Source organism: Oryctolagus cuniculus, chromosome 6 (genome assembly GCF_964237555.1).
Source record: "Oryctolagus cuniculus chromosome 6, mOryCun1.1, whole genome shotgun sequence".
In the NCBI taxonomy this organism is placed as follows: Eukaryota; Metazoa; Chordata; class Mammalia; order Lagomorpha; family Leporidae; genus Oryctolagus; species Oryctolagus cuniculus.
This window is the reverse complement of record NC_091437.1, coordinates 167,327,810-167,343,749: the sequence shown is the minus strand read 5'-3', so window position 1 is coordinate 167,343,749 and position 15,940 is coordinate 167,327,810. Positions and strand designations below refer to the sequence as shown.

Below are 15,940 nucleotides of genomic sequence, written 5' to 3'. Positions count from 1 at the left end.
AGGACAGATGACGGCTCAGAGGGGGCCTCTGGGGGTCCTGGGTGCCTGGGCCAGGGAAGGGGTCCCTCTTGTTGACACAGAGCTGCTTGGTGAATACCTGCTCACGGTGCCTACAGCTCCCAGGACCCCACCGCCAGCACGGGGCTGGAACACACGCAGGTCACACACTGACGTTTACTGCACGAGCGGAGACGCGGCCCCAGCGCAGGGCTGGAACACCACGCAGATACAAGCACTGAAGGCTCCCAGCTGTGGGCGGCCGGAGGCGTTTCAGGGACAGAGAAGAGCAGGGGGACGGGATCAGACTAGGGACATTAGCCACGGCACCCAGACCACGGCCACGACACTGGCTGCTGCCAGTTGACCCCAGGGTGGGCCCCCAGGGTGCTGGGCCACTCCAGGAAGCGGTGAGCACTGGGCACAGGAGCGCCAGCCACACACCCAGGCCAGGAGCAGGTGCTACAGGCGGCCCCACGCCCGGCTCCCGCAGCCCAGGGCTCTGTCGCTCGGGGCGGGAGGGCATCTTCAATGCTGAGGCTGAGTGAGCGTTCCCCTGGACCTCGCCTGGGGGTGGCCACTGGGGTCAAGGTGAGGGTCACGTGCTCCTCCTTGGTTTGCTGGGAGGCACCCAGGAGACAGCAGCCGGGGGTGGGGCACGAGACTCACTCCCCCACCCCCGCAGCGGCCTCCCTCGGGAACCAAGGCCACGGCGCCGGCATAGTCCCATCTGCCTCTGCCCACCTCACTGTACAAAGGGGCGACCACATCTTGGAGTCCACGTGGGAAAGACATGCGGCCACGATGGGATAAAGTGCAGGTGCACCCGGCGTCCCCAACCTCTCCAGGAAGCAGTGGGTCCCCCAAGTCCCAGCTGCTGTGTGCACCGGGCCCAGCCACTGTGGAGCAGGGGCTGAGCCCCCAGAAGTCAGGTTCCTGGGAGGCGGAGCTCAGGAAATGCTGGGCCCAGGGTCCCGTGCCCTCAGGTCCCCGGGCTGGGGATGCTGGGCCCAGGGTCCCGTGCCCTCAGGTCCCCGGGCTGGGGATGCTGGGCCCAGGGTCCCGTGCCCTCAGGTCGCTGGGCTGGGGATGCTGGGCCCAGGGTCCCGTGCCCTCAGGTCCCCGGGCTGGGGATGCTGGGCCCAGGGTCCCGTGCCGTCAGGCCCCCCCGGCTGAGGTTGTGCAGTGCCAGACCAGCGGTGGGGGCGCGGCCCAGGTGGAGTCCAGGCTGTTGCTGCGAGGGTTTCCTGCAGCGAGAACCCGGCGCCGGCTGAAGGCTCCGACGTTTCTCCCGGACCCTGTGAGCTGGAGTTGGCTCCCTGCGGCCGCTGTCGCTTCCTGGGGCGCAGCAGGGGTGGCCGCTGCGCCTCCGGACCCCAGGGCCCCGTCTGGGACGGAGCTGCAGGCGCCGCGGGGGTCTCACCAGCTGGGGGGTCCTCAGGATCTGCTGACAGCCTGAAGACAGCAGGACCTGAGGGAGGCAGGGCGGGAGCTCTGGCACACAGGGGAACCACGCAGCCGCGTCCTGCGCGCTCTGCCCACACATGTGAGGCCCAGCACGAGCCCCGCGCTTCTATGGCGCCTGTGTGTAGCCTGCCCAGCACCCCGCTTGGCTGCGCTAGGTCTGAGCTTTATCTTTATAGAGATTTTATGTATTTGAGAGGCAAAGTTATGGCCAGAAAGGGAGATGGAGAGGGGTAGGAGAGGTCTTCTATCCACTGGTTCACTCCCCAGATGGCCACGATGGCTGGAGCTGGGCTGACCTGAAGCCAGGAGCTTCCTCCGGGTCTCCCACGCAGGTGCAGGGGCCCAAGGACTTGGGCCATCTTCTACTGTTTTCCCAGGCCACAGCAGAGAGCTGGATCGGAAGTGGAGCAGCCAGGACTCGAACCTGCACCCATATGGGATGTCAGCGCTGCAGGCGGCGGCTTAGCTCATTAGCCACCACACTGGCCCCTGCATTGACTCTAACTTTGGGGGACAGTTTATGTCTTTATTAAGTTTTAGGGCTTTCTACCAATGAAATACCTATGTCTCATTTATGTAATTGAAATTCCGAGGCCTGGGGCCGAGCCTTCACCTCCGCTCCTCCCATGGGCCTGGGAGCGGCAGATGGAGTTCCAGGCTCCTTGCTCAGCCCCGTGCCTCCTGGTCCCTGAACCTAAGGCAGCTCACACGGGGCCCGCCTCACTCTGAATGGCCACCTGCCTCCTGCTCACTGTCCGTCCTCTCACCGGCATCAGCCGCAATAACCCGGAAGATGGTTTACCCAATCCCTCCTGTTCACCGCGCTCTTCCTGTGGCCCTGATGCCGGTGCGCGGAGTCACCCGCAGGGGCAGGGCGAGCAGGGTATCGCCGGCTGTAACAATCTGTCACTCTAAGGGGCCGGAGCTCAGGTCTCGACGCTGGGCTCAGGGCACCAGACCGGCTGCGGGCTGGCCGGGCAGTTTGTCCACCTTCTGTTGCCGCTGAGGTGGCGTCCTGGCCGTCAGGCTGTTGGCCACTGCACGCCCGTGAATGGCCACGTGATCCTGAGGGCACCGACTCACAGCAGGAGCTCAGACACCAGCGTGGAGGGCCTGGATTCGCGTTCTGACTCCACTTCTGAGCCAGCGTCCTGCTGTGCACCGGGAGGCAGCAGGACTGGGGTCCCTGCCACCGTGTGGCTGGTGGCTCGGGCCTGGCCCAGCCCTGGCCACTGTGGGCATATGGGGAGTGAACCAGTGGATGGAGGATTTCTCTCCGCCTGTCTGTTCTTGTCTCTGCCTTTCAAATAAAACAAGAGCTAGCATCTGTGGGACCCTGGGTGTGAGCCTGCTGGGTCACCCACTCCTCGCAGCCCTGTGGAGGCCCTGCTGGCACCCCGTCCACACCAGGGACACTGAGGCACAGTGCCAAGGGGGCCAAGCGGGTGACCTGTGACAAGAGCTCCCTTTGCACTCCCCACGCCTTCCCCGGCCACCAAGGACGGCAGATGACAGCGCTGCCCGCCCTCCTGGCAGCTGGCGAGGACCGGGCCACTTACCTGCCGCCAGCCACGCTGCGGCGTCCAGGCCGGGGCTCGGTCCCCCTTCTGCAGCCGGGAGCCTGTCCCGTGAGCCCTGCGTGGAAGAGAGGTTCATGGGGCTTCTGCGGCAGCCCACACAGGAGACAGCTGCGAGCTGTGCTAGGTTACGGCTCAGGCAGCGCTGGTCCACTGGGCAGGCGCCGAGACACTCCCACGCTGGCATTAGGCTGTCCCAGCAGGCCATGCGCTGGGCTGGCTCGGCACGTTGTAACCATCAGCAGTTCTGTGACGGTGAGCACCGGGCAGGCTCTGACACAATGACCTTCTCCACCCCACCCCACCCCCAGCCTAGGTCTGCCCCCACCGCACATCCCAGCACCTCCCACCTGCAAAGTTCTCAACCAAGCGGGAACCCAGGGAAGGAACGAACCCGAGCGTCCCGGCGGGCGGCACAAACGCCTGGCTTTCTGCTTCCTCCTGCTTCCGAGTCCATCCCTCGGTGGGCAGGTGGTCTCGGGTGGGCTTATTTCCCACCCACGGGGGCCCCGGGTGGAGCTCCTGGCTTTGACCTGGCCCAGTCCTGGCTGTTGCCGCCATTTGGGAAGTGACCCAGCAGATGGAAGATCGGGATCTCTTTCTGCCTTTCGCGTAACTGTTTAAAACCGTAACAGCAGTAGCAGCAACAACAGTGCTAAGACTAAAAGAACGTTCACCCCGCCCTGAGAGTGTCCGGCAGCCTGCAGCCCGGCCAGCCTGGCCAAGCACACACCCGTGTGACCTCAGTAATGAGGGCGGGGCAGGGTGGGACAGGCACGAGCTGACCCACGGCCACCTGTGGACAGTCCTGCTGCAGGCCGGCCAGAAGCCCCAGCGTTCGTCCTGGGCTCACTCCCCGTGGGCGGGGCGTCACACTGGCAGATGCCTGTGGCTGAACGACCCCCACCAACACCCCAAGCTCCGTTTCGGGCCTGGGAGGCCCCCTGCCTGCCCAGTGCTCTGCCCGAGCAGGAGCAGCGTGGTCTGGGTTCACCTGTGGCACCAGGCGCCTCCAGGTGCGGCCTGGTACTGACCATAGCCCCGGGAGCCCGTAGCAGCACAGGGCGCAGGCGTGAGCGCCATGGGGACCCCAGGCCCACCAGATGTGGGAGGGGGCAGCTCTCTTAGAGGCCACAGAGGCTGCGGGCTTCAAGGCTCCTGTCTCACAGGATTGGGAGTTGGCTGCCCCCTAAGCCCGGGGGCCTCCAGTGTGCCAGGTGGAACACCCAACATTCCCGACAAAGACCAGCAGGACCCCAGCAAGCTGACCACAGCCAGGCCAGGCAGGCTCTCTGTGCTGGGCGGGGACACCCCGAGCTGACCACAGCCAGGCCAGGCAGGCTCTCTAGAGCGCTGGGCAGGGACACCCCGAGCTGACCACAGCCAGGCCAGGCAGGCTCTCTGTGGGGGTGGGGACACCCCGAGCTGACCACCTGGCCACGGCAGGTGACAAGCTGGGCTCTGGGGAGGCTGAACTCCCTGGAGGCTGTCATTTGCTTCTGGGACCCAGGCAAGTTTTACTGTCTAGTTGGAGGTTACTGTGTGTCCTGGGGGGAGGGAAGCAGCAGTCGCGTTCCCGATTCACCTGCACTCCCCTCTGGAAAATGGGCACAAGAGGGGCCAGGAGCCTCCCTCCAAGACTGCCGCTGGCCATGGCCGGGCTCCTGGGCTGGGGGGCCATGTGAGCTTTGCTGTGGGCCCCGGGACAGGCGGGGGCCCTGTGGGGACGGCTGTGCTGGGTGTTGTCCCCGCGGGGGAGGTGCTGCAGGGTCACAGTGTCTAGAGGCTGCGACACTCAGGATCTGTGAACCCAGTATCGCACCGCACAGGAAGCCGGCTCCTCTCGCCAGCCGGGGCGCCTCCCCGCCCCCCGGCACCGCTGCTTGATGGCCAGGCCCACCTCGGCACTTCACCCAAGCCTAAGGCCACTGTTGGCCTTTTGGGTACCAACAGTAGCCCGCAGGGGCAGCGGTTCCCTTCCCGGCTGCTTCACCTCAGGCCCTGCACCCACGTGGGAGACCTGGATAAGGTGGCTCCTGCGTCCGGCCTGGCCCAGCCCTGGGCATGGCCGCCATCTGGGAAGTACCAGCGGATGAAGCCCTCGCTCCGTCTCCTGGAGCCTGCGCTGTAACTCTTTAAACAAATCTCTAACAAAGTGAAGTCAAAGCCACCCTACCTCCAGGTGGGTGACGTCACCTTGCTTCCCTGCTACACGCCACAGCCCGCAGTCACGGGACCCCATCCAGACCACCTCGGTGGGCGGGGCCGTGGTGAGGTGCACCTGGGATTGGGCGCATGGAGGGCTGTTATGGGACCCCAATCAGACCACCTCGGTGGTGAGGTGCACCTGGGTTTGGGCACATGGAGGGCGCTCACCTGCGTGGAGGGCTGCTCTAGGGGCAGGTGCCCACTGCCCGTCTGCAGGGCAGGGGGAGGCAGGTGGAAGCTGCTAGCCGAGCCTGGGACCCCCGCACGTGGCCGGGCCACAGATCTCCCAGCAGCAGTGTCAAGGCCTTGAGGAGCCCGTGTTCCAAGTGGTCCACCCAGGAAGCCAGGCCGCCCACCTGGGATGATGGCCAGGTCTGGCACACAGCTGAGCCCGGGGACTGGCGCACGGGCCAGAGGACTGAGCTCAGGATGGTCACTAAGGCCAGCTGAACGGGGCCCCCGAAGCTGGCCCAAGAGCGGGTCCCCAGCGCCAGCCAGGCCACACGGGGTGGACACTGGAACATGCAGAGCTGAGCGTCCGGGGGCCGGGCCTTCAAAGGGAGGTGGAAGGGCTGGGTGTTCCTGGGCACCCCACGCGGTCCCGGGCGGCAGCAGCTGGGCCGAGCCTCCGGCGACATGGCACGGCGCGGAGGGCGCCCCCTGGCGGTGAGCCGGCTCAGTGCTTCTTGCGGAGGTGCGGGTGGCGTTTGCGGTGGCGGATGAGGCAGGAGCTGTAGGCGAAGGTCCGGCCGCACTCCTCGCACGCGTAGGGCCGCTCCCCGGTGTGCGTCTTCTGGTGTTTCAGGAGGTTGGAGCCGCAGTTGAAGGCGCGGCCGCACTGGCCGCACGGGAACGGCTTCTCGCCGGTGTGCACGCGCTGGTGCTTGGTGACGTCCGAGCTGTGCCGGAAGCGCTTGCCGCACTGGCCGCACGGGAACGGCTTCTCGCCGGTGTGCACGCGCTGGTGGCGCGCGTGGTCCGTCTTGTGCTTGAAGACGCGCCCGCACTCGCCGCACTCGTAGGGCTTCTTCCTCTGGAAAGGCACGAACACGGGGACGCCCTGAAAGTCATCCTGGAAGGACGCGTCGAAGGCGGCGAACAGCAGCTCCTCGTCCTCGGGGCTCAGGGGCGGCTGCGCGCGGCGCCTACGGCCCGCGGGCGCCCTGCTGGGCTGCGGCTCCGCCGCCGCGGGGGCCTTCTCCCCGATCTGGCCGGCGCCCGCCTCCTCCGGGGCCGGGGGCTTCCCTCTGCGGCCCGCAGGCCCGTCCATGGCGCCCTGGTCCCACGGCCTCTCCCGCTCAGCTCCGGACGCGTGGCTCCGGCTCCGCACCGAGCACCGTCTGCGGGGAGAAGCAGGAGCGGGAGGTTTGCGGCAGACTCCCGCGAGCCCCCGGCCCAGCCCCTCCAGCCCTGGGTGCCCCCGCCCCCGCAGCAAGGGCCCTGCGGCCTCCCCCCCAGTCCTGGGCGCCCCACTCCCGCCAGGCCCAGCCCTCGCCCTGGGCGAAGTTTCTGGATGCTTCCTCCTGCACCGTGCTCTGTGACAGCCTGGCTAAAACACCGGGGGTTGTCACCGGGGACGGGCTGCTGCAGACCCCGGCCCCCTCCCGTCTCCGTGCGCGATCGCACCCCGCGGCATCCCAACCGCCCCGCAGACTCAGTCCTGCTGGGCATCGCCGCCTCCTCCCCGCCCCCAGCCCCGGGAGCTGCGGGCGGGCGGAGCGAACCCCGCGCGCGGGGCGGCCTCACGACCCGCGGCCACTCACGCTGTCCCGACGGCCGCCTCCCCCGCACACGGCGCCTCGGGACACGACTCCCCACATCCTCCGCGCGCGGAGAAGCGAGCCCGCCGGGACCGAGCCGCCCCGGGCCGGCGGGGGTGCGCGTCAGCACCAGGCCCGCCTCACGAGCCCGGTCTCCCGGCCACGCCGCACGCCGCAGCCCGCGGGGCACGGTCCATCGCGCCGCGCGCCGCCTCGCCCTCCGCCGCACCTGTAGGAGGACGGCGCGGGACGGGGATGCGCGCTCTCCCCGCCCCGGCCCCGCAGCCCGCGGGAACGGCCCGCCCCTTCCGGCGCCGCTCTAGCAGCCAAGCCCACCCTCTCGGTGGTGGTGCCTCGGGAGAGCTCAGTCCGGATACGCTCCGCCCACCGGCCCGATCCTCCTCGCCACGCCCCTTCCGGCGACACTCTAGCAGCGGCCTCGGCTGTGTCGGTGGTGGCGAGGCTTCGCTGGCGCCTGTTGGCGAGGCTGCGGCCGCTGCGTGGGCGGCCTGCGTGGAGGGCGCTCCCCGCCACTCTTTGTCCTGAGCCCGCCCGGGGGACTGTGCCGGACGCCCTGAAAATGTAGTCGAAGCGTTCAGCCCCTTGCCACGAGTGTCCTCGGGGGCACCGCGTGACCGCGAGGGGGCTCGAGACCGAACGTCTCGCGCGTGGGCCGCGGCTCCCTGGACCTGGGGGCTGAGGGAGCCTCTCCGGCGTCTACCCGGGCCTCCCAACACCGCCGGTGCCGAGACGGCCCCGGCAGGGTGGGGTGGTCCCAGGCTGACAGCCGACTGGGGCCGCTGGGCCGGGGTGTGCCCCCCACTCGCGGACACCCGGCCCTTCGTGCACCCCAGGGACTGTGTGAGAGAAGGGGCCCAGGCCCTTGCCACGCGTCTCGAGAGGGAATTCTCGGTGCTGGCGTCTATAAATTGCATTCAGGCGCTAGGAAAGCTGCACACACACGTGAGCGGCGGAGGGGAAGTGGACAGAGAGGGCCTCTTGCTCCCCCAGGGCCCAGGTGAAGTTTGATTGACAAGTGATTGACAAGTGCACGTCGGGGCGTGGCTTCCAGGTACCTGCAGCTCCGATGTACCTGCTAGCTCCCTGCCTGATCCGCTGTGGCTCCCGCAGAGCCTTGGAGCGTGAGGGTGGCCGCCACCTGCAGGGGTCACCGCTGCCTCCCCGTGCCTGGGCCTGGCCCCTGCAGGCGGCGGGAGGCGTGGCTGTCTCTGGGCGTGGCCCTGCAGGCAGCGGGAGGCGTGGCTCTCTCTGGGCCTGGCCCCTGCAGGCGGCGGGAGGCGTGGCTGTCTCTGGGCGTGGCCCTGCAGGCGGCGGGAGGCGTGGCTGTCTCTGGGCGTGGCCCTGCAGGCGGCGGGAGGCGTGGCTCTCTCTGGGCGTGGCCCTGCAGGCAGCGGGAGGCGTGGCTATCTCGGGGCGTGGCCCTGCAGGCAGCGGGAGGCGTGGCTGTCTCTGGGCGTGGCCCCTGCAGGCGGCGGGAGGCGTGGCTGTCTCTGGGCGTGGCCCTGCAGGCGGCGGGAGGCGTGGCTCTCTCTGGGCGTGGCCCCTGCAGGCAGCCGCAGGTGCGGCTGTCTCTGCTGGCTTGGACGTGGCGCCCACAGGTGGGAGACAGCAGGCGGGTTTCCCGCTCTGGGCGACAGCAGTCCATGCGTGCGACCCCATACAGCGCGATGCTTGACGCCTCACACCGCGTTCCTCCTCCCTGGGGTCCTCCCTCGGTGCCCCCCGCCCCAGCTCTGAGATTCCCGGACAGCCTGGGAAGCCATGTGGAGAACATTCCAGGCTCCCGGCCAGGGGCTTCCCTCTGGCATGGACTGCAGCCGACTGTGAGGCTGCTGGCACCTGCTGCCCCTACTCCCCATAAGCGTCCAGTGAGCTTGCCATAGGTGACAGCCAGGGAGGTCCACCCGGTGTCCCCGGCGTGTCCTCTGCCCAAGCTGCACCAGGGGCGCACTTCACAGAGGCTGGACAGCTCACAGGGGAGGAGGGGACGTCAGGCACACTGGCAGTCTGGCACCTGTCGGTGTAGCCTCCTGTGGGAGCCCCGCGATGTGCACGTACCGCTGGGACCCTGGCCCCCTTGGCCGGTCCCCCACTGAAGGACACCTGGCCCCCACTTGGGGCTGTACCAGGAGAGCTGCTGTGAACGATGCTGTGGGGGTGTGTGGTGTCCAGGTCTGGGGGTGTGTAGTCCAGGTCTGGGGGGTGTAGTCCAGGTCTGGGTGTGTGTGTAGTGTCCAGGTCTGGGTGTGTGTAGTCCAGGTCTGGGTGTGTAGTGTCCAGGTCTGGGGGTGTGTAGTCCAGGTCTGGGTGTGTGTAGTGTCCAGGTCTGGGGGTGTGTAGTGTCCAGGTCTGGGGGTTTTTAGTGTCCAGGTCTGGGGGTGTGTAGTGTCCAGGTCTGGGGTGTGTGTAGTTCCAGGTCTGGGGTGTGTAGTCCACGTCTGGGGGGTGTGTAGTCCACGTCTGGGGTGTTTTGTAGTCTCCAGGTCTATGGGGGTGGGGCCAGGGGCGGGGGTGGGGCCAGGGGCGGGGCCGGGGGAGGCCCGTCCGCACTGGCTCTCAGTACGGGCAGGCAGTTTTTCTTAACCTACGTTACAAATCTTTTTTATTTGATAGGCAGAAACAGAGGCCGTCCATCTGCTGCTTTGCTCCCCAAATGCCCACAGCAGCCAGGACCAGATCAAGCTGAAGCCACGAGACTTGAACTCCATCAGGTCTCCCCCATGGCTGGCAGAGACCGATGTGCTTGGGCGGCTTGAGCAGGGAGCTGGGTGGGTAGAGGAGCAGGAATGGCTCCCGGCACTGCCGACTGCGATGCAGGCATCCGTCCCAAGCCTCGGCCACTTCACCAAATGCCCCCCCCCCGTCGGTGTTTCTGGCTGCAGCCCTCATGTAGGCGTGCGGTGCCGTGTCCCTGCACCATCGGGCCCCTGCACACGCAGCCTCCTGGCGAGGCGTCTCTGGCGCCGTTGCTCCCTGGGGGAGGGGCCGGCTGGGAACGCCTCTGTCCCCTGGGTCTTCTCCCAGTCTGTGCTTTGTCCCCTCACTGGTCACCAGCCAGGCGTTCCTGAGCAGCTCTCTTCCCCGGGACGGCCCCCTCGGCCCCTTCGTGGCATTTCCTGGCTGGGCTTTCCCACCCCGGTGCTCTGACGCCATCTTCCATGACATGGAGCCGCTGGTGCCTGTTCCAGAAAGTTCCCGAGCCCGGGCATGGCCGTCCCCTGCCTCGAGTGCCGCTGCCCTGTCCCCAGGTCTGAGGGCTTCTGCAAAGCCTGGGGGTGCAGGAGGGCCCCACCCAGTGGCCGAGTCCACATCCTCAGGGATTTCCTGCTGGGCTGCCGGCCCCCCAGGTCCAGAACACGGAGCAGGAAGCCACAGACACCTGCTTCCCTCGGGAGAGGCGGAAATCCCCAGGAAACCAGCTGGCCGGTCAGCCCCTGGCCTTTGTGGCCTTCCCTGGGGGACACGTGGAAGAGCAGGTGGTCCCGAGGCTGGAGGGGCGCAGCCCTCGGGTCTGGGTTGGGGGAGGGTGCCCCCCTGGAGCTGTCCAGGGTCCCAAGGAAGGTCGCAGACTAGGCAGGGTCTCTCCCCAAACCGGTCCAGGCCCAGCCCCGCCTCCAGCTGTCAGGCCACTGAGGGCCCTGGGCGAGGTGGGGACACAGTGTCCTCCCCGGGCTTGCTCCCAGCGCCAGGGCAGTGCGGACGTGGGCTGACTGTGCTGGCTTGGGAGGGGGTCACTTGGAGCTGGCTGGGTGGGAGGGACAGGGAAAGGAGCAGGTCAGGGCCAACCTAGGCCAAGCGAAACACCCGGGCGAGGTCCAAGCCGGGCCCAGGGGGTAAGGTCGCGGCCAGGTGGCCAGTGTCCACACTGCTCGGCTGGTAGGCCTCACTGCTGTCCGTCCTGGTGGACGAGGGGGGCTGTGTGCCGAGATCGTGGCGCAGGCCTGCCGGGCTCTCAGCCCTGGGTCGCACGGGTCCCTGGGTCTCACGGGTCCTGGGTCACATGGCCCTGGGTCGCACGGGCCCTAGGTCGCTCGGGTCCCTGGGTCACATGGCCCTGGGTCGCACGGGCCCCGGGTCGCACGGGTCCCTGGGTCACATGGCCCTGGGTCGCACGGGTCCCTGGGTCGCACGGGTCCCTGGGTCACATGGCCCTGGGTCGCACGGGTCCCTGGGTCACATGGCCCTGGGTCGCACGGGCCCTGGGTCGCTCGGGTCCCTGGGTCACATGCCCTGGGTCGCACGGGTCCCTGGGTCACATGGCCCTGGGTCGCACGGGCCCTGGGTCGCTCGGGTCCCTGGGTCACATGGCCCTGGGTCGCACGGGTCCCTGGGTCACATGGCCCTCAGTCGCACGGGCCCTGGGTTGCACGGGTCCCTGGGTCGCACGGGCCCCGGGTTGCACGGGTCCCTGGGTCACATGGCCCTGGGTCGCACGGGCCCTAGGTCGCTCGGGTGCCTGGGTCACATGGCCCTGGGTCGCACGGGTCCCTGGGTCACATGGCCCTGGGTCGCACGGGCCCTGGGTCGCACGGGCCCCGGGTTGCACGGGTCCCTGGGTCACATGGCCCTGGGTCGCACGGGCCCCGGGTTGCACGGGTCCCTGGGTCACATGGCCCTGGGTCGCACGGGTCCCTGGGTCACATGGCCCTGGGTCGCACGGGCCCTGGGTCGCACGGGCCCCGGGTTGCACGGGTCCCTGGGTCACATGGCCCTGGGTCGCACGGGCCCCGGGTTGCACGGGTCCCTGGGTCACATGGCCCCGGGTTGCACGGGCCCTGGGTCGCACGGGCCCCGGGTTGCACGGGTCCCTGGGTTGCACGGGTCCCTGGGTCGCACGGGCCCCGGGTTGCACGGGTCCCTGGGTCGCACGGGCCCCGGGTTGCACGGGTCCCTGGGTCACATGGCCCTGGGTCGCACGGGCCCCGGGTTGCACGGGTCCCTGGGTCACATGGCCCTGGGTCGCACGGGCCCTAGGTCGCTCGGGTGCCTGGGTCACATGGCCCCGGGTTGCACGGGTCCCTGGGTCACATGGCCCCGGGTTGCACGGGTCCCTGGGTCACATGGCCCTGGGTTGCACGGGTCCCTGGGTCCCACGGGCCCCGGGTTGCACGGGTCCCTGGGTCACATGGCCCTGGGTCGCACGGGTCCCTGGGTCACATGGCCCCGGGTTGCACGGGTCCCTGGGTCACATGGCCCTGGGTCGCACGGGCCCTAGGTCGCTCGGGTGCCTGGGTCACATGGCCCTGGGTCGCACGGGCCCCGGGTCGCACGGGTCCCTGGGTCACATGGCCCTGGGTCGCGCGGGCCCCCTCAGCTGCGGGACCAGCAGGCTCTGGAGGTTCTGGATGCCAGGCTCTGGGGCAGTGCTCGCCAGGTGTCCGGCGAAGGCTGCACCTGGATCGGCGCCAAGCAGCCGCCCCGAGGCCAGTCCGCAGCCTGGGGCCTCCCCACCCCTGCTGACCCCTGAAGCCCCTCCTGGTCCTGTTGCGCCCAGCGCACCGGGCATCTCTGCAGCCCCGCTCTGCCTGTTCCCTAGGGGCGGGGCCGCAGTGTCGGCTGGATGCGTGTGCAACACGTGCGGGGCAGTGCCCCCACTCCTGCCTGTGCCACCCTTAGCCCCAGTACCCCGCCTCCTAGCAGGCTGGGTTGGCCTGCGTGGACGGCTGCTAGGAGTACAGGGCTCCTAAGGGTCCCCGGCAGATGCCCGGAGCAGCTCCGTCCCCGGCCCCGCGGGCGCCGCCCAGATGGCCGCAGGGTCTCTCCCTGCCTCTGCCCTTTACACGAATGTCTTCATCTCGACTCGGTTCTACCTCACGACCCTGACCCCTCCGGAGCCCTCGCGTGGCCAACGTGCTCGGCGCCTTTCAGAGCGAGACGCACCACGCAGCCAGGGCCGGGACCCTCGCCACCCGCCGCACGGGGGTCTGGAAGGCCTAGGGCCGACCCTCCGGCCGCGCCACCACGACACGTGACGTGTGCGCAGGCGTGTCTCCACAGGCCCGCGGGTAAGCCGAGCCCGCACCGCCGCAGCCCCCAGACTCAGCTATGCAGGGCCCCGCCCCCGCCCCCGCCCCGCGCGGCCGCTCTGGGGAGCTCTAGGCTCTCGGGAGGACTGGCTCTCGGTGGTTCGCGGCGGGGCGGGGCCGGCGGGCGGGGCTTTTGCGGCTGCGGGCTCCGCCCCTGGAGCAGGTGCCCGGCGGGGCCTGGGGCTTGGGGCTGAGGGCGCCCCTCGGGCCAGAGCTCTGCCGCGACGCGGAGCAGGGCTGGGCTCCGCAGACTGGCGGGCCGCGCGGCGACCGGTCCCGAAGTTGCTTGCGGGTCTGACCCCACCTCTGCGTCCCTTGCCCCTGCCCCGTGTCCCCTGGGGAACAGGTGTCGTCCGAGCTGGCCAGGTCCCCGCTAAGCAAGGCTTCTGGAGCTCCTAGCCACTTCGTGGAAAAGGCCTGGACAGGGCAGTGGGGGTCTCCACTGCCCTCGCGCCAGGGCCGAGGCCGCTCCGGGGGACGCTGCTGCCCGTGACCAAGGGCGACGCCAGCGTTGTGGCCACCGGGTCCCAAGCACGCCCCCTTCCTGCTGGGCCCAGGCCCAGGTGTCCAGGGACTGGTGCAGGGTGGCCCAGCGCTGGGACCTCCTCTGGAACCCACGGATGCGCCTCCCAGGGCATGGGGACTTTGTGGCTGACCTAGGAGGTTTCCTGGGTGACCTGAGGGGACGAGGGAGCGTTGACGGCCTGCAGTGGACAAGGGGAGGGGCCGCAGCGATGGCCATGGCCAGTGCAGACGGACGTGGGGCAGAGGGAACGGCCTGCAGTGGACGAGGGGAGGGGCCGCAGGGTGGCCATGGCCAGTGCAGACGGACGTGGGGCAGAGGGAGAGCTAACGGCCTGCAGTGGATGAGGGGAGGGGCCGCAGGGTGGCCATGGCCAGTGCAGACAGACGTGGACTCCTTCCTGCTCAGCTCTGCGTCAGCCTGGGTGCGGCCCCCCGCCCAGGGCTCCTTGCTTGCTTCCTGGGGCTGACGGCAGCACTGGGCTGTCTTGACTGGGAGCCTGTGCCGGCCCCTGTCACACCCGCCTGGCCCACGCTGTGGGAGTCCAGCCCGGGCCTGGCCGGCACCCGGCCCCAGTCCCACCTCTGCCGTGCGGCCCCGAGCTCTGGCATCCTGGACCCGCAGCCCTGGGCTTGTGATCCCCTGGGCAGGCCGTGGCCCCGCTGTGAGACCCTGAGCTGCCGCCTGTCCTTGGCCAAGAGGGCCATGGTGGTGCCCACCCTGGGCAGCTCAGCGGCGTCCCTCCTCCTGCCCGGAGCTCTGGGGGCAGCTGGGGGCGCTGCTCCGAGGGCCTGGGGAGGGGTCAGCTGTGCTTCTGGCCTCCCTGGGAGAGGGTTCCGGGGACGCTGGGAGAAGAGGCTGTCACCAGGCCCCTGCTCCCTCCCTGGGTGCCCCAGCAAGGTCAGGGGTGTGTGCGGGGCAGGGCAGGGGCCTGTCCCTGAGACCTGCACAGGGCTGCCAGGCAGCGGCCGGTGGGCGGCCGTAGTGCCCCGTGTGCCCGGGCGGTGTGGTTGGTGAGGCTCCTGCTGGCCTGAGGGGCTCGTGTGGGCACAGGTGGCGCGAGGAGGGGTCCTGGGACATAGCAGCTCACATTCACGGGGCACACAGGGCGTGCTCACCACAGCCCTGCACGGAGGGACCGGGCCAACAAAGAGCTTCCAGAGGTCGGGAGCTCAGGCAGCCTGACCCTGAGCTGTGTGTGCGTGTGTACATGCGTGTGCGTGTCTGTGTGTGTGCAAGTGCATTATAGTGCACACGTGTGTATGCATGTATATGTGTGCATGTGTCTGTGTGCATGGCAGTGTGAGTGCATACTGTGTGCATCTATGCCTACACGTGTGTGTGTGTGTGAGTGTGAGTATCACAGACTGAACACTCAGCCTGGCAGTGTGTGTGCATCTATGCATGCGTGTGTGTGTGTGTGTGTGTGAGTATCACAGACTGAACACTCAGCCTGGCAGTGTGTGTGCATCTATGCATGCGTGTGTGTGTGTGTGTGAGTGTGAGTATCACAGACTGAACACTCAGCCTGGCAGTGTGTGTGCATCTATGCCTGCACGTGTGTGTGTGTGTGTGTGAGTATCACAGACTGAACACTCAGCCTGGCAGTGTGTGTGCATCTATGCATGCGTGTGTGTGTGTGAGTGTGAGTATCACAGACTGAACACTCAGCCTGGCAGTGTGTGTGCATCTATGCATGCGTGTGTGTGTGTGAGTGTGAGTATCACAGACTGAACACTCAGCCTGGCAGTGTGTGTGCATCTATGCATGCGTGTGTGTGTGTGTGTATGTGTGAGTATCACAGACTGAACACTCAGCCTGGCAGTGTGTGTGCATCTATGCATGCGTGTGTGTGTGTGTGAGTGTGAGTATCACAGACTGAACACTCAGCCTGGCAGTGTGTGTGCATCTATGCCTGCACGTGTGTGTGTGTGTGTGTGAGTATCACAGACTGAACACTCAGCCTGGCAGTGTGTGTGCATCTATGCATGCGTGTGTGTGTGTGAGTGTGAGTATCACAGACTGAACACTCAGCCTGGCAGTGTGTGTGCATCTATGCATGCGTGTGTGTGTGTGAGTGTGAGTATCACAGACTGAACACTCAGCCTGGCAGTGTGTGTGCATCTATGCATGCGTGTGTGTGTGTGTGTGTGTGAGTATCACAGACTGAACACTCAGCCTGGCAGTGTGTGTGCATCTATGCATGCGTGTGTGTGTGTGAGTGTGAGTATCACAGACTGAACACTCAGCCTGGCAGTGTGTGTGCATCTATGCATGCGTGTGTGTGTGTGTGTGTGTGAGTATCACAGACTGAACACTCAGCCTGGCAGTGTGTGTGCATCTATGCATGCGTGTGTGTGT

The 15,940-nt window shown here is 67.8% G+C and overlaps 1 protein-coding gene across 2 annotated transcripts; it reads right to left on the bottom strand.

The window, feature by feature from the left end:
* Positions 1 to 160: 160 nt before the first annotated feature.
* On the bottom strand, positions 161 to 7,391 carry LOC127489888 (zinc finger protein 41). Of its 2 annotated transcripts, none has more exons than XM_051841840.2 (4): positions 7,239 to 7,391; positions 5,418 to 6,589; positions 3,024 to 3,099; positions 161 to 1,468 (listed from the first exon to the last, which is right to left on the bottom strand). In XM_051841840.2, the coding sequence occupies exon 2, from the start codon at positions 6,517 to 6,519 to the stop codon at positions 5,926 to 5,928; it is 594 nt and encodes a 197-aa protein (XP_051697800.1). In that variant the 5' UTR covers positions 6,520 to 6,589; positions 7,239 to 7,391; the 3' UTR covers positions 161 to 1,468; positions 3,024 to 3,099; positions 5,418 to 5,925. The 2 variants fall into 2 exon arrangements, with proteins under 2 accessions (XP_051697800.1, XP_051697799.1); XM_051841839.2 differs by having other exon boundaries at positions 7,013 to 7,313.
* Positions 7,392 to 15,940: the final 8,549 nt, after the last annotated feature.

Excerpts from the sequence above, each read along its gene's own strand:
- LOC127489888 (XM_051841840.2), bottom strand. The coding sequence starts at position 6,519 with ATGGACGGGCCTGCGGGCCGCAGAGGGAAGCCCCCGGCCCCGGAGGAG.